The sequence below is a fragment of the Rhinoderma darwinii genome, chromosome 1, assembly GCF_050947455.1.
Source record: "Rhinoderma darwinii isolate aRhiDar2 chromosome 1, aRhiDar2.hap1, whole genome shotgun sequence".
Classification (NCBI taxonomy): domain Eukaryota; kingdom Metazoa; phylum Chordata; class Amphibia; order Anura; family Rhinodermatidae; genus Rhinoderma; species Rhinoderma darwinii.
This window is the reverse complement of record NC_134687.1, coordinates 200,871,987-200,894,610: the sequence shown is the minus strand read 5'-3', so window position 1 is coordinate 200,894,610 and position 22,624 is coordinate 200,871,987. Positions and strand designations below refer to the sequence as shown.

The 22,624-nt window shown below is 44.2% G+C and overlaps 1 protein-coding gene across 2 annotated transcripts in view; it reads left to right on the top strand.

Annotated features, from left to right (window-relative positions):
* MOB1B (MOB kinase activator 1B) overlaps window positions 1–22,391 on the top strand; it is a 98,975-nt gene extending 76,584 nt beyond the window's left edge. For both annotated transcript variants that reach the window (XM_075860725.1, XM_075860724.1), the window contains exon 6: window positions 19,895–22,391. In XM_075860725.1, the coding sequence (XP_075716840.1) occupies window positions 19,895–19,972 (78 nt within the window). In that variant the 3' untranslated portion in view covers window positions 19,973–22,391. The remainder of the gene's footprint in view (window positions 1–19,894) is intronic.
* The last annotated feature ends 233 nt before the right edge of the window (window positions 22,392–22,624 follow it).

Sequence of the window (22,624 nt, the reverse complement as noted above, 5' to 3'; positions counted from 1 at the left end):
TGAAACGTTATCCCTGGAGGCCGGACTGTAGGAAGAAGCAGGGAGTTCTGGGTAAGTATGACTTTTTTATGTTGCGGGTTTTTGAAGGAAACATTAGAAATCTATATTGTGAGCGCCGCGCATGGTACTCACTGTCCAGCGCTAGTCACTGTCCAGGGTGCTGAAAGAGTTACTAAATCAGTGCAGCCCCTTCTCTCTATCCAGCACTAACTCTTTCAGCACCCTGGACAGTGACTACCGCTGGACAGTGAGTACAATGCGTAGCAACGCTCCCGTAATAACGGGTGCACACACGTAGCCACCCATAATTACGGGAGCCCCATAGACTTCTATGGGCCTGCCCGTGCTGTAATTACGGCCTGAAATAGGACATGTTCTATATTTTTCAACGGGCCGGGCACCTTCCCGTAAGCAAACGGGAAGGTACCCATGGTCAATAGAAGTCTATGGGCCCGTAATTACGGGCGTTTTTACGGTCGTGTGCATGGGGCCTAAGTCTGCTGTACGCTTTAAGTCTAAGTTTAGTTTAACTTTGACATGAGAGACAACAAATACAGGATGGTGTTTGTTTACACACGCACATGCTTTATAACAGCCTGCATGGAGTGCCATATTGTAGCCGCTATGCATGGCCCCAGACAAAACAGATAAAAACAAGGGGACATATATACAAAAACACCGAAAAAGGCCATACTTACAAATGGACACAGCCAGGTCAGAAACGCTGATGAAGGAGAGTGAGCAGGTGCTTTAAATAATAATAGCCACTCCCACTAGTTTTGAGGGGAGTGGTGTGTGGTGCATGGGATGTGTAATAAAGAATAATAAATGAATAGTGTATGTGCAACTGTAATAATATAAGTGAAATATAGGAGGCAGTAATGAGTAAAGTGCCTCAATAAAAATAAATGAGTAATGGGGTGCAAGTGTGTGAAACATGGAGGGATAGTGTGTAAGTCATGAGGCGCAACGTGTATAGCCAGGTAGAAGCCTATTTGTGACGCCTTGATAATTCATAGAGCGGGCTACCCTGCTTGCTAAGCCAAACAACAACACACCATGCTCTCCCAGCATCAAAGACCCAGCTGTGTCCAAAATAAGCAAATATAAGTAATAATGAAAAATACCTGGGGTATTAGTGATAATTTTGGCCAAAAGGACGCAAGCTCGCAATCCAACTTTTTTTTTTATGCATGGCCCCAGTCTGCAACATGGGCACATCGGCCATGTCTTCTGCGAGAAGCATGATCATCTGGTCTTTACAAATATCCCACGATACCTCGTCTTTTCTGTTTTGAGTTGTAAGTCTCCGTACAAAAAAACATCCTAAAACTATTAAAGGAGACTTACTGTAAAGGATCTGCCAGGCACAGCTTCGGGGTTAACGCCCATAGATAATCAGTCTTCACCTGAGTCTATGTCTCTGAGACTGACTCCAGCTTCCACCACTTAGGAGTGGGTGAGCCTATCGCAGCCTGGCCAGACTCAGCTAGCTCCCGCCCTCTGTCTATTTATACTTGCCTTTCCTGTTCCTCCTTGCTTGTGATTCTTTCCGTGTGGTTTCCTGGCCCAGCTACAGCTCCTACTATTTGATCCTGCTCCATACTGACCCTGGCTTACTGACTACTCTCCTGCTCTGCGTTTGGTTCCTTGTGCTCTCCTGGTTTGACTTGGCTCGTTCACCACTCTGGTTGCTCACGGTGTTGCCGTGGGCAACTGCCCCTTTCCCTTTGCTTTGTATTCCCTTGTATGTTTGTCTCGTGCACTTACTGAGCGTAGGGACCGCCGCCCAGTTGTACCCCGTCGCCTAGGGCGGGTCGTTGCAAGTATGCAGGGTAGATTAGGGCTCACTTGTTCGTTTCCCTACCCCCGTCGTTACATAATCACAAGCCCATACCTAGTCTACCCTGGTCCCTGTCACTACTATGGACCCCCTTGAGACCCTGGCTCAGCAAATGCAGGGTCTCTCCCTACAGGTCCAGGCCCTGGCTCAGAGGGTCAACCAGCCTGATGCTACCATGGTAGTCCCCCTCACCTCACCTCTTGAACCCCACCTCAAGTTGCCCGACCGGTTCTCAGGGGACCGGGGGGCTTTTCTCTCCTTTCGGGAGAGTTGTAGGCTTTACTTTCGCTTAAAGCCTCATTCCTCATGTTCTGAGAACCAGCGGGTGAGTATAATTATGTCCCGGCTCCAGGAAGGGCCCCAAGAGTGGGCCTTCTCCTTGGCTCCTTACGCCCCTGAACTTTCCTCCGTTGATCGCTTCTTTTCTGCTCTCGGACTCATTTATGACGAGACCGACAGGACTGCCTTTGCCGAGAGTCAGCTGGTGACCTTACGTCAGGGTAAGAGACCTGTTGAGGAGTATTGTTCTGACTTTAGGAAGTGGTGCGTAGCTTCTCGGTGGAATTCGAGGTGGCCAATATTGTGGACAGCAAGATGGTCCAAGGCTCCCTCCAGTACCTGTCCATTGGAGAGGATACGGGCCTGAGGAGAGGACTTGGGTACCCGCCCGGGATGTTCATGCTGGGGTATTGGTCAGGAAGTTCCACCTTCGTTTCCCCAATAAACCAGGTCCACTTAGAAAGGGTCCGGTGGCCCCTCATAAAAGGGGGGGTACTGTAAAGGATCTGCCAGGCACAGCTTCGGGGGTTAACGCCCATAGATAATGAGTCTTCACCTGAGTCTATGTCTCTGAGACTGACTCCAGCTTCCACCACTCAGGCTGGCAGGCTTAGGAGTGGGAGAGCCTATCGCAGCCTGGCCAGACTCAGCTAGCTCCCGCCCTCTGTCAATTTATACCTGCCTTTCCTGTTCCTCCTTGCTTGTGATTCTTTCCGTGTGGTTTCCTGGCCCAGCTACAGCTCCTACTATTTGATCCTGCTCCATACTGACCCTGGCTTACTGACTACTCTCCTGCTCTGCGTTTGGTACCTCGTGCTCTCCTGGTTTGACTTGGCTCGTTCACCACTCTGGTTGCTCCCGGTGTTGCCGTGGGCAACTGCCCCTTTCCCTTTGCTTTGTATTCCCTTGTATGTTTGTCTCGTGCACTTACTGAGCGTAGGGACCGCCGCCCAGTTGTACCCCGTCGCCTAGGACTGGTCGTTGCAAGTAGGCAGGGACAGAGTGGCGGGTAGATTAGGGCTCACTTGTTCGTTTCCCTACCCCCGTCGTTACACTTACCAAAAGAATTTTAGAAAAAGTCATTTACTAAGAATGACTTACTTTTATGCTGAATATTACTTGAAGGTACAAGGTCAAATCACCGTCCACATCAATGTTCACACATCTACAAACATCTTCAAGTCCGTTACGATGTACATATTGTGGTAAATGGTGATCTGAATCCATGCAAGCTCTCTATGACTAAATTGTACCTAAAAAACCCAAGGGGTCTTGTCGTCAGAATCTCTCAGTAATGCAATCTCAAGCGTATTTCAAGCCATTATATCTCCGCATAGAAAATATGTTTTCACATCAAGAATGTACACTTAACCCCTTCAGGACACAGCCTGTTTTGGCCTCGTGGACACAGATGATATTTTTCAAATCTATCGTGTCAATTTATGTGGTAATAACATTGGAATGCTTTTACCTATCCAAGCGATTCTGAGACTGTTTTCTCGTGACATATTGTACTTTATGTTAGTGAAAAAATGTGGGCGATAAATTCAATATTTATTTGTGAAAAACGTCAAATTTTAGCAAAAATGGGCATTTTTCTAAATGTAAATGTATCTACTTGTAAAACAGATAGTAATACCACACAAAATAGTTACTAGTTAACATCCCGCATATGTCTTCTTTATGTTTGCATTGTTTTTTTCACGTCCTTTTATTCTTCTAGGACGTTACAAGGCTTAGAACTTTAGCAGCAATTTCTCTTATTTTCAAGAAAGTTTCAAAAGGCTATTTTTTCAGGGTTCAGTTCTGAAGTGGCTTTGAGGGCCTTACATTTTAGAAAGTCCCCATAAATCACCCCATTTTTAAAACTGCACCCCTTAACCGGTTAAGGACTGGGCTGTTTTACAGCTAAATGACCAGAGCAAATTTCACAATTTTGCTATGCGCTTCTTTAGATGACTATAACTCAGCAGGTGAATAAAGTTCATCTTTGAATTTTACACTCTTTTTAAAGGACAGATAGGGCTTTGTTTTAGTGGCATTTGTCAGTATATATCATTTTGATTTTTTTCTCTAAAGTGGGCAAAATTGGAAAAAAATGCAAGAATTTAGCAATTGCGCCAGTTTATGCTAGCATTTTTCACACACGGTATGGACCACGGACAAAATTCATCTCCTTTCACATTCTTCCACTTCTCCCGTGCATGGGGATACCAAATATGTGTGCCTTATTCACTGTGCGGGCATGTGCCAGGGCTTGGCATAAAAGGAGGCTTTTTGGCCTTTTCGGTCGAGGAATTTTGCATTTGATTTTATAGCCGCATACTGTTTTCTGGGGGGCGTAATGCTGCTGAAACATTAGAATCACCCCATAAATGACTTCATTCACACAAGTAGACCCCACAAGGTTTCCTTCAAGGTGTTTATCATATTTTTAGCAAGTCCAGTTTTCTTCTGAAAGTTTCTTGAATAAGATGGAACAAAAAAAAATCAGCTATTTTTTAGCAAATGCGTCAGTTTATACCAGCATTTTTCACACACGGTATAGACCACGGGCAAAATTCATCTCCTTTCACATTCTTCCACTTCTCCTGTGCATGGGGATACCAAATATGTGTGCCTTATTCACTGTGCGGGCATGTGCCAGGGCTTGGCATAAAAGGAGGCTTTTCGGTCCAGGAATTTTGCATTTGATTTTATAGCCGCATACTGTTTTCTGGTGGGCATAATGCTGCTGAAACATTAGAATCACCCCATAAATGACTTCATTCACACAAGTAGACCCCACAAGGTTTCCTTCAAGGGGTTTATCATATTTTTAGACAGTCCAGTTTTCTTCTGAAAGTTTCTTGAATAAGATGGAACAAAATAAAATTACCTTTTTTTTTAACAAATGCGTCAGTTTATGCTAGCTTTTTCACACACAAAATGGACCACGGACAAAATTCATCGCATTTCACATTCTTCCACTTCTCCTGTGCATGGGGATACCAAATATGTGTGCTTTATTTACGGGCATGTGCCAGGGCTTGGCATAAAAGGAGGCTTTTTGGCCTTTTCGGTCCAGGAATTCTGCACTTGATTTTATAGCCGCATACTGTTTTCTGGGGGGCCTAATGCTGCTGAAAGATTAGAATCACCCCATAAATTACTTCATTCACGCAAGTAGACCCCACAAGGTTTTCTTCAAGGGGTTTATCATATTTTTAGACAGTCCAGTTTTCTTCTGAAAGTTTCTTGAATAAGATGGATCAAAATAAAATTAGCAATTTTTTAGCAAATGCGTCAGTTTATACCAGCATTTTTCACACACGGCTTAGACCTCGGCCAAAATTCATCTCCTTTCACATTCTTCCACTTCTCCTGAGCATGGGGATACCAAATATGTGTGTCTTATTTATCACATAGAGAAGTAGGAGGGCGGACGATAGAAGAAGCTTATTTCACAAATCGCTTTTTTTCAAAGCTGGTTTTACAAAACTCAACAGAGTTTCTATAACACTTCCAAAATATCTGCTCTTGAAGCAGAAATCCCAAAATATTCATCTAGGGGTATAATGGGAATTAATTTTTTGGGGTTTTCTAAAATAAGAAATTGCAGGTTTATGCAAATGGAGCTCTCCAGCAGATGAACTTTAGAGAATATGCAAACATGACATCCACCCCTCACCCACCCATTCCCTCCCTCACCCTTGGAGTAAAATCAGGGGAAAAATAAAAACGTAATGTAGGGCAAATATATTTTCAACGAATTAACTAAAATCTAATAATTCAGAACAGTGTGGTATTTTTTAAAACATGGCTCAATGCACAGGCCTGGTTGTGAGGGACATGAGGGACAGAAATATCGGGAATCTTTGCGGTGCCCGTCTTTTCTGCAGACGCGGCACTTTTTCTGAGGGTTGCTTCTGGTTGGTTTTGGGGGAATCCGACTGATGAAGTGTCTTTCAGTCAGTCGCGTGACATCCTCAGACTGGGGGCATTCTCGGGTGTCCTGAACATCAAAAATGAGGCCTTCAATAATTTTTTCCTGGAAATCCAGGTATGTGTCTCTGCCTCTGTTTTTTTTGTAGAGCACAAATGAGTTGTGGATGGCCACCTGTAACAAATAAATGGCCACTTTTTTGTACCAGGTTTTAGTTTTGCGTTTTACTAAATAGGGCTGTAAAACCTGGTCGCTTAAATCCACCCCCCCCCATGTACTTGTTATATTCGGACACGCTCACTGGTTTGTGCTTGTCCGATGTTGCCCCCCTTTCCCTCACTGCCACTGTTCCTGCGGTATGAATCGTGCTTAGCACATACACATCTTTGCAATCCCTGAACTTGACCGCCAGCAATTCTTCAGATACATAAGCACAGGAGTCCCCCTTTACCATGCGCTTCCCCACTAATTGCTGTGGAAAACCAATTCTGTTTTTGCGCATGGTACCACATGCCCCAGGTCTTGCAGCATGCAAATGCCTAAACAGGGGCACACTCGAATAAAAATTATCACAGTACAGGTGGTACCCCTTGTGAAGCAGAGGCTGCATTATCTCCCACACGATCTTACTGCTGGTGGAAAGATCAGGGGGGCATCCAGGAACATTTATTGTGCGGTCCCGCCCTTCATAAATTCTGAAGGCGGTGGTATATCCTGACCCGCTTTCACACAATTTGTAGAGCTTAACGCCATATCTTGCCCTTTTTGAAGGTAGATATTGGCGAAAGCTAAGTCTGCCATGAAAGTTGAGGAGGGATTCGTCCACACTTACATTCTGCTCAGGGGTGTAGAGTTGCAGAAATAAATTATTCAGGGAATTTATTAGCGGTCTTATTTTGAACAACCGATCCCGGTTTGCATCGGTACTTGGGGGGGCCTGTGCGTTGTCATTGAAGTGGAGGAACCTCATTATTGTCTCATAACAAGACCTGGGCATTACTGAAGAATATACTGGGGTGGCTTGGGCGGGTCTTGTTGACCAGTAAGACCTAATGGAGGGCTTTTTGACAATACCCATATTTAGGGTGAGCCCCAAAATTTTTTTTAATTCCAGCAAATTGGTGGGCGTCCAATCTCTGGCATGGGTGGATGAAGGTTTCTGCCTTATATATTGAGTGGCATATAAATTTGTTTCGTGGACAATCTGATTTAGGATGTCGTCCGTTATAAATAAATGGAAGTAATCCATTTGGACAAAATTTGTATTGTCCACGGTTATGCCAGGAGTGGCAGTAAATTCGTGGATTCTAGGCCCAAAAGATGGGGCAGGTGCCCATACAAGAGCCTGGACTGAAGGGACCAGGCTGTCCCGTGCTACAGCGCTACTTGGCCCTGCGCTTTCCATCTCGGACGCCATCTCTGATGCGGTCTCCGACTCAGACCACAGCATGGCGTATGCCTCCTCGGCGCTAAACAACTTCCTCGCCATAACGTAACTAACACTAACACTAACTAAACAAATTGTTGTTTTTTTTATATAAAACACACAAACTAACTGCTATATATATCTACACTACCGCTAACAAAAAAATAAACCGCTATTGCTATATATATTATATATATGTGGATGTATATATAATTATATACTCCCTACCTGCCTATTCTAATAGAATAAAAGATAGAAAGGTAGATATATAGAAAAAAAGATAGATGGATAGATAGATTGTATAGATAGATAGAAATCTATCTATACAGAGAATGTTTTAGAGTGTAACTGTATTTTTTGTGTAACTGTAAGGGTATGTTCACACGGCCTATTTACGGACGTAAATCGGGCGTTTTTGCCCCGAATTACGCCCGAAAATAGCGCCTCAATAGCGCTGACAAACATCTGCCCATTGAAAGCAATGGGCAGACGTTTGTCTGTTCACACGAGGCGTATATTTACGCGCCGCTGTCAAATGACGGCGCGTAAATAGACGCCCGCGTAGAAGAAGTGACCTGTCACTTCTTTGGCCGTAATTGGAGCCGCTATTCATTGACTCCAATGAATAGCAGCGCTAATTACGGCCGTAATTGACGCGGCGTTCAAGCGCCTGCACATGCCGGTACGGCTGAAATTACGGGGATGTTTTCAGGCTGAAACATCCCCGTAATTTCAGCCGTTACGGACCCCCGCCGTGTGAACATACCCTAACTGTAATCTTCTGGCAGCAATTCTCCCGAGACTCTTCTTCTCCTCAAACTGAAACAATGTTTGAGGAGAAGAAAAGAGGCAGGAGATTTACTGCCAGAAAAGTCAAAATAAAACAAATGTGGTCGCTGTGATAGGTTTTCACAGCGACCACATGTTCAGGGACCATCAGATTGGTCCCTGATACTCTGCCCAGTGCCCAGAGCTGTTGGTAACAGCGTGGGCACAGGGCTGTGTGCACGCGATCGCGTGCACACTGTTTTCTATGCAGAAATGCATGTGATCGCTGTGATTGGTTGTCACAGCGATCACATGTTCAGGGGCCAAAAGATTGACCCCTGACATTCTGCCCAGTGCCCATGGCTGTTAGCAACAGCCAGGGCATAGAGCTGTGTGCACGCGATCGCGCGTGCACAGTCTCTGAAGTGCCGCCGTAAATAGTCTATACGGCGGACTTCAGAGACCCTGACCGCTGGCCGTATAAATACGCCCAGCGGTCGGGAACCTGTTAAACTATTCAAAACGGCATTCAGAAAGTATTTTAACCCTTTAGGCGAGGTGAAATTTACAAATTACATTTTTTGGGCTGAAATTAATTTGTAATAAATTTTTTACTGTAACACAGAAGACTTTACCAGAAAAACGCAACTCAGTATTTATTGCCAAGATTCTGCAGTTTTTAGAAATATCCAACATGTTGTCCTAGTGTCCTAATGGACTGAAGCACCAGCCTAAGAAGCAAAGGAGAACCTAGTGGATTTTGTGGCCTCCTTATTTTAGGAATATATTTTAGGCACCATGTCAGGTTTGAAGCGGTCTTGTGCCTGAACAGTCGAAACCCCCCAAAAGTGACCCTATTTTGGAAACTACACCCGCAAGGCATTTTTCTAGGGGTATAGTTATCATTTTGGCCCCACAGTTTTTTTGCAGAATTTAGTGGAATTAGTCTGTGAAGATGAAAATCACCTTTTTTTCTGCGAAAACAAAGAATTTTTTTATTTTTACAAGGAATAAAGGAGAAAAAGCATCCCAACATTTATAAAGCAATTTCTCACGATTACGGCAATACCCCATATTTGGTCATAAACTGATGTTTGGACTCACAACGGTGCTGAAAAGGGAAGGAGTGCTTTTTGGATTTCGGAGCGCAGATTTTGCTGGATTGGTTTTCCATGGCGGATTTGCAACGCACTGGGGGGACCAAAACAGTGGAAACCCCCCAAAAGAGACCCCATTTTGGAAACTACACCCCTCAAGGATTTTTCTAGTGGTATAGTTAGCATTTTCACCCCACAGGTTTTTTTTAGAATTTAGTGGAATTGGGCCGTGAAAATGAATTTCAACATTTTTGTCCACTAAAATGTTGACTTTTGTTAATTTTCACAAGGGATAAAAGAGAAAAAGCACCCCAACATTTGTACAGCAATTTCTCCCGAGTACGGCAATACCCCATATGTGGTTATAAATGTTTTTTTATTCGAACTTAATTAACCCTTTCAGGACTGATCCTTTTTTGCGTTTTCATTTTCGGTTTTCACTGCCCGCCTTCCAAGAGCCATGACTTTTTTTTATTTTTCCATCAATAGAGTGGTGTTCGGGCTTATTGTTTGCGGTAAGAGTTGTAGTTGCTATTAACACCATTTTTAAAGTACCATAAAATGTACTGGGAAACTGAAAAAATAATTATTCTGTGGGCTGAAATTGGAAAAAACTGTGATTCCTCGATTGTTTTCGGTCGATTGAGCGGTGTGAGGGCTTTTTTTTTGGCGGGATGAGCTGTAGCTTTTATTGGCACCATTTTATGGTACATACAACTTCTTGATCACTTTTTATTACATCTTTTTTAGAGCTAAGGTGACCAAAAAACAGCGATTTTGGCGGTTTAAATTCTTTATTTCTTACAGCGTTCACAATAAATAAAATTTTACTTTATTCTGCGGGTTGGTACGATTACGGCGATACCATATGTATATAGTTTTTTTTAATGTTTTGCATCGTTTGCACAATAAAATTACGTACACCATGTTCTGAGAGCCGTAACTTTTTTACTTTTTTGTCAAAAAAGCTGTGAGAGATCTTGTTTTTTGCGGGACGGGTTGTAGATTTCATTGGTGCTATTTTGGGGTAAATGCGACTTTTTGATCACTTTTTATTATATATCTTCGGAGGGGTGGTGACCAAAAAATAGCGATGCTGGCATCGTTTTTCGTTTATTTTGTTTGCGGGAAAAATAACATTATAGTTTGGGTCGTTACGAACGCGATGATAGCAAATATGTGTACTTTTTTTTTGAAGTTTTCATTTTTTTCCTATAATAAATGACTTATAGGAAAAAAAACTTTTATTTTTACACTTTTATAAAACATTTTTAATAACTTAAGAGGCTGGTCCTCATAGGTTTCCGTACATGGCAGACCCGGAGGCCGTTGTGTGGCCTCTGGATGCCATCACAAGCATCAGCAACCCCCACAATTGCATGGGGGCTGCTGATGTGAAACGAGCCCCCTAAATGCGGCAATCGCAATCGAGCACCGCATTTAACGGGTTAATTGCCGAAATCAGCGAACCTCCCGATTCCTGATGCACACCTTGTTACCGACAGTGTGCATCGGGAACGACACAGCGACTTCCTGTCACTCTGATAGGAAACCTATCACGACCAGCCAGAGGTTGGTCCTGATGGGCTTCTGTCCATGGCAGACACGGAGGCCATTGTTTGGCTTCCGTTGGCCATGCTAATTATCGGCAAAACCCTCGATTTTAGACCGGGGTCTGCCGATATTCTAGAAACCCCTAAAATGCGCCGATCGCCGTATTTAAGGGGTTAATTACCCGAAATCAGCGGCAAAGTACCGCTGGCCGGCAAGAGTGGAGTGTCAGCTGTCGGCGACAGCTGACTCCCGGTGCACACTGTCGCCGAACAGTGTGCACTGGAAACAAGTCAGTAAGCCCTTATTCACACTACAGGGTTTCCCGGCTGGGTGCATTAGGAACAATAGACCCCTAATGGGGCTATTCACACGACCAATTTTTTTGACGGCCCGGGAAACTTGGCTGTCAAAAAATGGGACATGCCCTATTTTCAGCCGTTTACCCGGCCGCCCGGGGATTCCGCTACAGGAGAAGCGAGTGACTTTGCTGTCCATATATGGACACAGCAACGTCACTCACTTATGAAGCGGAATCCCCGACACCTTGGCCGGGTATTCCGCTACAGGAGAAGTGGGGGACTACGCTGTCCATATATGGACACAGCGACGTCACTCACTTCTGAAGCGGAATCCCCGACCCCGGTGCCGGGGATTCCGCTACAGGAGAAGTGAGTTACTACACAGTCCATATATGGACATTGAAGTCAGTGACTTCTCCTGGAAGGGGGGGGGGGAGGATGGGTGCGACCTACAGGGGGCTGTGTGACATTACCTACAGGGGGCTGGCTGGAATTACCAACAGGGGGCTGTGTGGCATTACCTACAGGGGACTGGGTGACATTACCTACAGGGGGATGGGTGAGTGACATTACCTACAGGGGGCAGGGTGGCATTACCTACAGGGGGCAGGGTGGCATTCCCTACAGGGAGCAGGGTGGCATTGCCAACAGGGGGCTGGGTGGAATTACCAACAGGGGGCTGGGTGGAATTACCAACAGGGGGCTGTGTGGCATTACCTACAGGGGACTGAGTGACATTACCTACAGGGGGATGGGTGAGTGACATTACCTACAGGGGGCAGGGTGGCATTACCTACAGGGGGCAGGGTGGCATTGCCAATAGGGGGCTTGGTGGCATTACCTACAGGGGGCAGGGTGACATTACCTACAGGGGGCAGGGTGACATTACCTACAGGGGACTGAGTGACATTACCTACAGGGGGATGGGTGAGTGACATTACCTACAGGGGCAGGGTGGCATTGCCAACAGGGGGCAGGGTGGCATTGCCAACAGGGGGCTGGGTGGCATTACCTACAGGGGGCTGTGTGGCATTGCCAACAAGGGGCTGTGTGGCATTGCCTACAGGGGGCTGTGTGGCATTAACTACAGGGGCTGTGTGGCATTACCTACAGGGGACTTGGTGGCATTACATACAGGGAGCTGGGTGGCATTACCTACAAGGGGCAGGGTGGCATTACCTGCAGGGGGCAGAGTGGCATTACCTGCAGGGGGCTGGGTGGCATTACCTGCAGGGGGCAGAGTGGCATTACCTGCAGGGGGCTGGGTGGCATTACCTGCAGGGGGCTGGGTGGCATTACCAACAGGGGGCTGGGTGGCATTACCTACAGAGGGCTGGGTGGCATTATCTACAGAGGGCTGTGTGTGGCAACAAATTTAAATGAAATTCATCCGATTTTAAAACGGACAGGGAAAAAAACGGATGCAAAACGGGTCAAAATCGGCCGTTAAAAACAGCAAAACGGCCCGGAACGGAATCGGAACGGATGCAGACCGGCTGGGAAAAACGGCCCAAAACGGCCGATTTTATCAGCCGACACTCGGACCCTGTCGTGTGAATGAGGCGTAACTATACTTCCTCGTGCGGGAAGTAACCTCCCGCGACGACGTATAGTTACTGAGGGCCTATATATTTATTTTGGAAGGCCTTCTTTAGAGACAGAAGGTATAATTTGAATTCAAAATGTAGGTATTGTAGGTATACGTTTACTAATATTTAATTATAATAATTCTGCCTGTGTAAACGTTTAAAACAAATTTTATTAAACACAATTCATCATTAAAACATGTAGGGCAATGATTGCCAAAATGATCCAGATACAGGCGTTGGCAAGCGAATCCAGATAGCACAAAGTAGCTTGCGAGGCGAATGACATGCACTTTAGCATCAAGATATAAATGCTTCACATGTAACACACACCACGCACATTAGAACCTGCCACGTGTGCTGGCAAATATTCAAATGGATTTGCCTGCCACAGATATGATAAGACCGACTAACCCAACGCGTTTCTGCCCACATAGGGGAGCGTCCTCAGGGGTACACTTAGTCTAAATAATCTTTATTGATAAATGGCCGATTAGCATGTGTTATGCTGTCTTTATTTATATTTCAAACTTGGCGCGCATGAGACATCTGATGTCGGTCCCAATGCGCGCCGAAAACACTCTGAGATCTTATGCATCCAGAGCCCCACCTCCCTGGCCGGGGCACGATAGGGCCGCACCAATAAGACAACGACACGTCAACGCAGACGCCCATCTAATCCGGCCGGCCCCCTGGTGACCAACAGGCCAACGGGAACGATGCATACAGCATCACTAGTTACATGGGAGGAGCCAAAGCCGGCCGTAACAACTCAAGCCAGACACCGCACCGAATCGGATGCTGTAACACAGCCGGAGACAAAAGCAAAAGAATGACAGCCCGAGGGCCGTAGGCTGATGCCCATACACAGAAGGATAAGGGATAATAAAAGACCAGGGCTGGCAGCTGCTATATGACCCCAAATAAGGGCAAATAAATTGCCACATTATGCATGCAAAGAGCACACACCGCGGAAACACTACCATTAAACAATGTGTCATATGCGGACCCCGATCAAGGGGGTCATAGATAGGGGATAAACAACGGGCCAGTGGACCCAGCAATAAAATACCAGCCAAACAAAGTCCGAAATCAGTGTCACCCCATTCAGTATACAGGGCACCAAGAAAGACACGCCCACAATGCATCCATAAAAAGCCTAAGTGGATAAGACTTAACCACGTAGACTAACGCCATATCAGGTGTAGAACAGGGAAACACAAGATACACAGTCCATACGGATTGCAATAATTCTCATTACACTCATTATGCGGATGAGGGCACCTCCAAATCCTAGAGGAATGGAACATACGAGATAGATACGTTGAGGCCTAGGGGTTTAACCGTTTGCATCCTAAAAATCCATCGTGCCTCCTTCTGTAAGATGCGTTTATCCCAATCACCTCCTCTAATGGGCGCCTTGACCCATTCCATCCCCTGAAACATGATGACAGAGGCGTCCCCAGAGTGACACTCCCAGACGTGTTTGGAAACCGTGGTGTCAACCCTGCCGTTAATATCGCATATGTGGTTCCGAATTCTCCGTCTGAACTCTCTCTTTGTTTTGCCCACATATTGTAGCCCACAGCTGCAAGTGATAAGGTACACCACCCCCTTTGTAAGACAATTGATGAATGCCCTGTTGTAAAACGTCTCTCCCGTCACATTGCTCTTGAAAGTCTTACACCTAAGGACAGAGGTACAAGCTTTGCACCGTCCACACCGATGTGAACCAACAGTATTGGTGGACAGCCAAGTAGTGGCAGCCGTTCCCTCAAGATGACTGTGTACCAGTCGATCCCTAAGGTTCCGACGTCTACGAAACGTAATCTGTGGCCAATCTCCGACCAAATTTCCAACGTCAGGATCAGTTTGAAGTATGTCCCAGTGGGATGCAAGTATGTCCCTCACCTCCCGATGTGCAGCATCGTAAGTCCCAATTATTCGAATGACATTATCATCTCTAGGACGTACTTTCGGATTGAGAAGAGATTCCCTATCAGCCACCATGGCATGCTGGAAGGCCGATCTCAGAACACTAGAAGGGTACCCCCTATGCTCAAAACGGTTCTTCAACCCCATAGCCGATGCTCTGAAATCAGATATGGTAGTGCAGTTTCGCCTCGCTCTTATATATTGTCCTTTGGGTATTCCCATCTTTAGAGACCTAGGATGCCAACTGTCCCATCTCAACAAATTATTAGTGGCGGTAGGCTTTCTGTGCATCTCTGTCTTGATGTATCCCTGACTCGTCTTCTCTATCTGGATGTCCAGAAATGTGATCTTGTTGTCCCTGATCTCCGATGTGAAGAAGAGACCCAGGTCATTGACATTTAAGATAGACACAAAATCATTGAATTCCGCTGTGGTACCCGACCATAAGATGAAAACATCATCAATGAATCTTATCCATAACACAATGGAGTAAACATACCTCTCCATTGCATCACAGAACACAGTCTCTCTCTCCCACCAGCCCAGGTATAGATTGGCATAGCTTGGAGCACAGGGGCTACCCATAGCCACTCCTCTGAGCTGGTGAAAGAATTTATGATCGAACACAAAAAAATTGTGTTCAAGTACAAATCGAAGTAAAAGTAGGACGAATCGATTATGTGCATAGAACTGAGCACCTCTTTCTTTCAGGAAATATTCCACAGCCTCACATCCAAGGGAATGTGGGATAGAACTGTAGAGAGCCTCTACATCGAGACTCGCCAACAGAACATCAGAGTCCACTTTAATTCCCTCCAGTTTACGTAAGACCTCCATTGTGTCACACTCATAAGATGGAAGTGCCGTGACAAAGGGCCTCAAAATCCTATCAATATATAGGCTGGCATTTTGTGATACACTATCAATGCCGGAGACAATAGGTCTCCCCTTCAGTGGATCCAGACCCTTGTGAGCCTTGGGGAGGCTATAAAATGTTGCAACCTGTGGAAAGTTCCCCTTCTTTAGAGACGTGTAAAACAAATTTGCATAAAACTAGTAGACATCTGGTATAAAATTAGTAAATCTTAGTTTTAAAGGCTAATAATTACCCTTTAACGACTTGGCGACATGCCACATACTATTACATTGCTGTCGCCAAGGGGAAGTATGGAGCGCGCTCACGGGCTAAACGCGCTCCATACTCGGCGGGTGACGGCTGTGTTATACAGGCTACGCCTCACTCCAGCGGGCGGAATCAAAGTTCACCCTGATTCCACCCATTAAACACCTTAAATGCTGCGGTCAATTGTGACCTCGGCATTTAAATTTTTAGAATCGGGTGCCTCTGCGGCGCGATCGTCCATTTACAATGGTTGTAATGGCAACCTGGGGGCCTAATAAAGGCCCCCAGGTCTGCCATTTTTATACTCCTTTGAAGCTCTACCTCTGGCAGAGGAGACTGTCCGTATCACGATATACTGCAATACATTAGTATTGCAGTATATCATGCAAGCGATCCAACTATCGTTGGTTCAAGTCTCCTAGGGTGACTAATAAAGAAAAGTAAAAACCAGTTAAATAATGTTTTGTTTTTTTTTTTTAATATATTTAAAGTTAAAAAAAGAAACAAATTTTGTAATTTTTTCCCCTAAAGTAATGTTAAAAATAAATAAAAGTTAACATAACTGGTATTGCCGCGTTTGTAAAAGTCTGAACTATCACAATATAGCGTTGTTTAACCCGCCCGGTGAACGCCGTAAAAAATAAATAAATTATAAAACAAGCAAATTGCTCGCCTTGCAAAAATTAAGCCCTCACATCACTAAATTAACGGAAAAATAAAAACTTTATGGCTCTCCGAAAATGGCGACACAAAACATTATTTTTTTTAGCAAGTAGATTTTTTTTTTTAAAAGTGGTAAAACAAAACATATAAACTTGGTATCGCCATAATCGTATCAACCTGTAGAATAAGGTGCACATGTAGTTTTTACTGCCTGATGGATGCCGTAAAAACAAAGCCCCCCCAAAAATTGCGCAATCGCAGTTTTTTTCCCATTTCACACCACAAATATTTTTTTTTCAGCTTCCCAGTACATTATGCGGTACAATAAATCGTGCCATGACAAACTACAACTTTTCCCGCAAAAAAAAAAGCCCTTATACGGCTATGTCGACAAAAAAACAAAAGTTATGGCTTTTGGAAGGTGGAGAGGAAAAAACGAAAATTAAAAAACTTAAATTGGCTGTGTCTACAAGGGGTTAAATTAAGGTGGCCATTCACATTACATGCATGTCGGCCAAACCCGCCGAAATTAGACCATCGAATGCAGCGGTCACCAACCTTTTTTGCATCGAGGACCAGTTCGATGCAAGAAAAATTTTCAAGGGACTAGCAGGGCGGCGTGGGGGTGGGGTGGGTTATTAGGGTCAGTTCACACATTGCGTAAGTACGGCGTATACCTGTATTATAATACCTGTATTATGCTGCGGAAAATCCGCAGCATAATACAGTAGCAGCAAAGTGGATGAGATAAAACAAGTCTCATCCACACGCTGCGTAAATAGTGAGCAGAAAAAAACGCTCAGAAATGGACCTGCGGGGCATAATATTATTCCGCAGCTTGTCAATTGTATTTGCGGAAATGCTCCTTATTTGTTGCAGGTTTTCCCCATTGAATTCAATGGGGAGGTAAAACCCACAACAAGTAGCAGCAGGGGCGTAGCTAAAGGCTCATGGGCCCTGGTGAAAGAATTCAGCTTGGGCCCCCTACCACTCCCCAACACCACCAGACCCCAGCCCGCACCTATGCCCACCAGCCTTGCCCAACAGTCCCCATAGCTTCCCCCACAGTATAATGCCCCCATAGATGCCTCCATGGTATAATGACCCCGCACAGTATTATGCTCCCATAGCTTCCTCCCACAAAGCATAATGCCCCATAGTATAATGCTCCCCATAGCTGCCCCCACACAGCATAATGCTCCCCATACAATATGCTCCCCATAGCTTCCCCCCACACAGTATAATGCCCCATAGCTGCCCCCATATCTTCCCCCACACAGTATAAGGCCCACATAGTATAATGCTCCCCATAGCCGCCCCATACAATATGGATGACGTTAGAGTGCCGACCTCCTGGGATGACGTTTCATCCCATGTGACTGCCGCTGCAGCCAATCACAGGCTGCAGTGGTTTCCTGGGATCAAAAGTCATCCCAGGAGGCCGAATGCTCAGCATTTTTCCGCAGCGAACCTTTCCGGGCAAAAAACTGCACCACAGTTTAGTGCGGTTTTTGGCCCAAAATTCCCTGAGGCCAATGGGGCGGATACCACATACCGGTAGTGGTCCGCGGTCCAGTGTTTGGGGATCACTGATCTAATGTGTATGATGGCGTCCTGACTCCCCCCCCCCCCCCCCCCCCGATGACAGATGTCAGGAGATAAAAGGATTGGGTTGTTGAATTTCAACATGCCCGATTCTTGTGTTTGCAAGTAGATAAGCCACTGCCAGAGAAGTCCGGCAGCGGTTTTCTCACTTCTTCCTATTGAAAACACATACACGATCGGCCAAGCGTGCTTTTCTATGGGGAAGTCAGGAGTAATAGCTGTTGGACGAACAATCGTCCGGCTGACAGCTATCTTAAGTTTATGGCCAGCCTTCTGTCCGGTGTAATGGGCACTTTAGATATGTCAGGGCTGAATAGCAATATTCAGTCCGGACATACCATTGTCACTAGGATTGCGCTAGCAAACTCTGCGATTCTGGCGATAGTCATGGTGAAGGATGTGGTTCAGTCTACAGCTTCCCTCCAGTGGCAATATAGGGGAAGCGGTAATCTGAGACTGTGCTGATGCTGTCACGATGGGTGTGTGGACCCACTGGGCCATACCGCTGTAGCGGGATAGCAGCTGGCCAACAGGATACTAAGTAAATGTCTATAGTTCGAATAAGGGTACCTGTGGTAATTCAGACAGTAGCGATGGTTAGGCTCGGATGGGACCTTGGCAGCAGGCAGACGCCAGGCGCGGTGTAACACAGCAGGCGTAATATACGGCACAACACGACTCCAACTCTCTATGGCACAGGAACAAGGTAGCACAGGATACAGGTAGCAGGTACGGGAACAATGGGAACTGGAAAATACTAAGGGACCATTTGAAAAGACTAACATGGGTAAACACAACAACGCCCAGGCAATGAACGAAGGGGCAGGGCCCTTCTTATAGTCCAGGGTGATCATGGGCTAGTTTGACACACTATTCAGGTGCGCGCACTGGCCCTTTAAGGCCGGGCAGGAGCGTGCGCGCGCACAGGTGAGTGAAGCGGAAGTGAGCGCTTGCGTCTCCTGAGGAGATGCGGCCGAGTGCTCACTGATCCAAGGCTGCGGCTGTCGGGGGGTGAGTAATCCCGATGGTCCGCGGCCATGGGTGTTACAGACGCCAGTAATAGATGTCACCATAGTCTGCGATTGTAGTGGGCAACTACAGCTAGTAAGAAAATAGAACCCTGTGAAATAGTAGTGGGCTTCTAAATATACTCTACATCACAAATGGCTTTCATACAATTAAAGGCTATGTACACTTTTGAAGGCATTTTTTTATTTTATTTTTTAGTCGATGTTTTATTTGATTTTGAACAACTTTTTAATTGTTTTTTATTTAACATTTTATTTCCTTTTTGAGATACAGCGTCTATGTATTCTGTGTACATAGAAGCTGTATCTTGTCGTCAAAGCCGAATCAGTCAGGTCAGCGGGACTCACAGCTTTGGTAAACGCTGGCCCTGCGTGTCCCTGACATGGAGAATCTAGCTGTTATGGATTACATCAAAGAACTTAGCTGTGTTTGATAACAGCTGGATCTTGCATGTCTGAGACACGAAGCCGTCGGTCCTTCTGATCTGACAGATTCAGCTTAGACCGCAAGATAGAGCTTCTATGTACACAGGATTCATGGAAGCTGTATCTCGAAAAGTAACTTTTTTGTTAATAAAAACCACTTCAAAAGTTATTCAAATCAAATAAAAGATTGATTTATTAAAAAAAATAAAAAATAATTGCCTTCAATAGAGTACATAGCCTTTAAATACAGGCTGAGTAGCTGTTATTGCAAATATATTGCAATTTATTGAGCTAAGAATGACATGCTCTAATGATAAATTCTATTGATAATTTACAGGAGTTCAACTTAATTGACAGAAGAGAACAAGCTCCTCTGCAGGAACTAATTGAAAAACTGACATCCAAGGACAGATAAGAAGATCCAAGCCGCAAGTGCAAAGATGCCTTTCATTCAAGAAAGCTTTGTTTTATTTCTGTTCCATTTATAACAGCCAAATCCTATTTGATTTTTTTTCTTTTTTTTTTTTTTTGCGTGTGTGCTTACAGAGGGAATGTGATGTATCTATTTACTTGCCTTCTAGTGATTCCAGTTGATTGTATTTTACATAAGCTGTTTCAGAGGAGAAGGAATCTGTTGTACCCCTGTAATACTTTGCACACCTTTACTGCACTGAAGAGGTTGTTTTGTATAATGTGCCTAATTTAAATACGCCTCAATTTCGACTCAACCACTGAACATATTGTACATCATTACATGAATGCTTGCCGATTTCCTAGCTAGTGTAGTAAGCAGCAAAACGGAACATGAGATCTGATGTGTAGGACGTGTGTTGTGCCCATGTAAGTCAGTGTAAGCCAGACACTGGAACACATTTTCATATTCTGTATGCCTCCAAAACAGACTAGTTTAAAGACGAGAAATAGTGTAAAAGTTGAGATTATGAATTTAGTTTCCGATTTAGTCAGTGGAGCGAATGTATCTTAAGGCAGAATTTTCACATCGATCTTGATGCTTACACAGATTTCAATAATGTATGCCTTAAGCTAATGCAGTTCCTGCACCTAACAAGGAAGAGTTGAGATTTTTGACGCACAAACTCCTGCATTCATTTGTGGTTTGGCTTGGTCACGAGAAGCAGGTAACCAGTAATAGGAATGTAATACATTATAAAAGTGCACATAGAACAAATACTTTCATATGTATAGCAATATTTGAAAAAGTTTAGGCTAATGAATGTGGATGAAAAATAGATGGAAAACTGTTGAGCCATGACAGGGCTGGTCGGTGCCAGGAAAGGAAGTCTTCTGCAACATGTCAAAGAAACCAATATTAGGCCAATATGAAAGAGATGTGGACTACACTATCAAGGGCTTCTGTACACAGGCACATCTCTGACAGTACTCTAGTCAACCTACATAGATACAGACTTATATATCGTAAAGCCAAACAAATACTCAAACACTTGAACCTAGGAAAAAGACCAGGATGGAGCATGGACATATTTCATCTTCTGTGCATCATCTCTATCCTCTATCTAATACACAGTGGCAATGAATTCTTCAGTACCAAGAGATTCCATTGTCTTTAAAATACCAAGACTGAAGCGGAGACATGGGCAGTTTTTCTTATTGTACATATCACTAGAGTTTTGCCAGTTGGGTAGCTATAGACCAGTTGTATGAGTAGCTATTCTCATTATCTGCTGATATTTGACGGCACCCATGGCTGCCGATACGTATCATTATTGGATAATGATACTGACATTATAGACGTTGATCAGGCAGCCAACCTTAGTTTGTATAATGTTCTGACATTATTGACTTTTGAAGAACAGAAAGGGTTCGTGGGCCTGGACTGACCTGTGCAATTGATTTATTAAAATGCAATTTGATATGCATGCACTTTAATAGACACCTTGATATACAAGTGGGATATAAAAATTGTGATCACACACATCTTTATACAATAAACTTTATCTATACTATCTGCAAAGAAGCATTCGACTTTGCATCTTTGTTTATAAATGTCAATTCTATTTCCAATATTAAACATTTGAACAATTACTTATGTCTGAAAATATTAATGCTGTTTATGCAAATGGCTCTTTTTTAACATACAATTGCTTCAGCTACAGCATAACATGGGAATACCAATGCCAAAAAAAACTGGAAACCTTACATCATCCTGAAGCCATATTTCCAGTAAAATATCTAATGTCTTTCAATGAGCAGCTGCTAGCAAACGCTGAAGAGATGGCTTTCATATTTCCTGGTGCTGCTGTGGAGTTATATAGGGTACAAAAACACTCCGACTGAGTCATATATCAATCAATGAACAATATATACTGCTCCGTTGTACTGAATAGTCCTGGGTAGATATTTGTTATACATGTACACCTACAGTATCTAATGAACTTAAAGTAGAACTAAACCAAACAGGCTTAAACATGGCTGTTGATACTGCATATAGACAGCAAAGACCCTCTATGAAACCATGAAAGAGGCTCATTTTACAGCATATGATGCCTCTAACCAATCTTCTATACAGGAATACAGAACAGAAATGCTTATAATGTGTTGCATGAGCAATTGCAGACCTGATCTTTTCCTGTAGTCATTGACCAATATACCAGCTCTCTCCACTTCCATTCTTTTCTTATAAGTTTAGTTCCAATTGAAGGGATCAACATATATTTTTCTATTCTCTGAAAAAAGTGATATAGCACTTACTGGTAAAGATATGTCCATTATATTGAAACATAACTTCAAATTAAATATATGTTTTAGAGAACTTTTATTGTTAAATAAACCTAGAGAACTCATGTGTCCAAGAATGTGTTTTGTTAGTTATTGTGCAATATATAAGTACTATTTTTTATGATTATATGGCCAAATAGGGAGGGGTATATAATGGGGGTCTTAAGCGGTATATTCTCTTTTAAACATGTCAGGAGATTTTATTGATGGGATCTAAAACCTGAGACTGTCACTGATGGCTAGAGCGTCATGTCTCTGTTGGGTTCGCTTGCTGGGCATTACACCCTTTAAAATAATGGCCTTCTTTCTG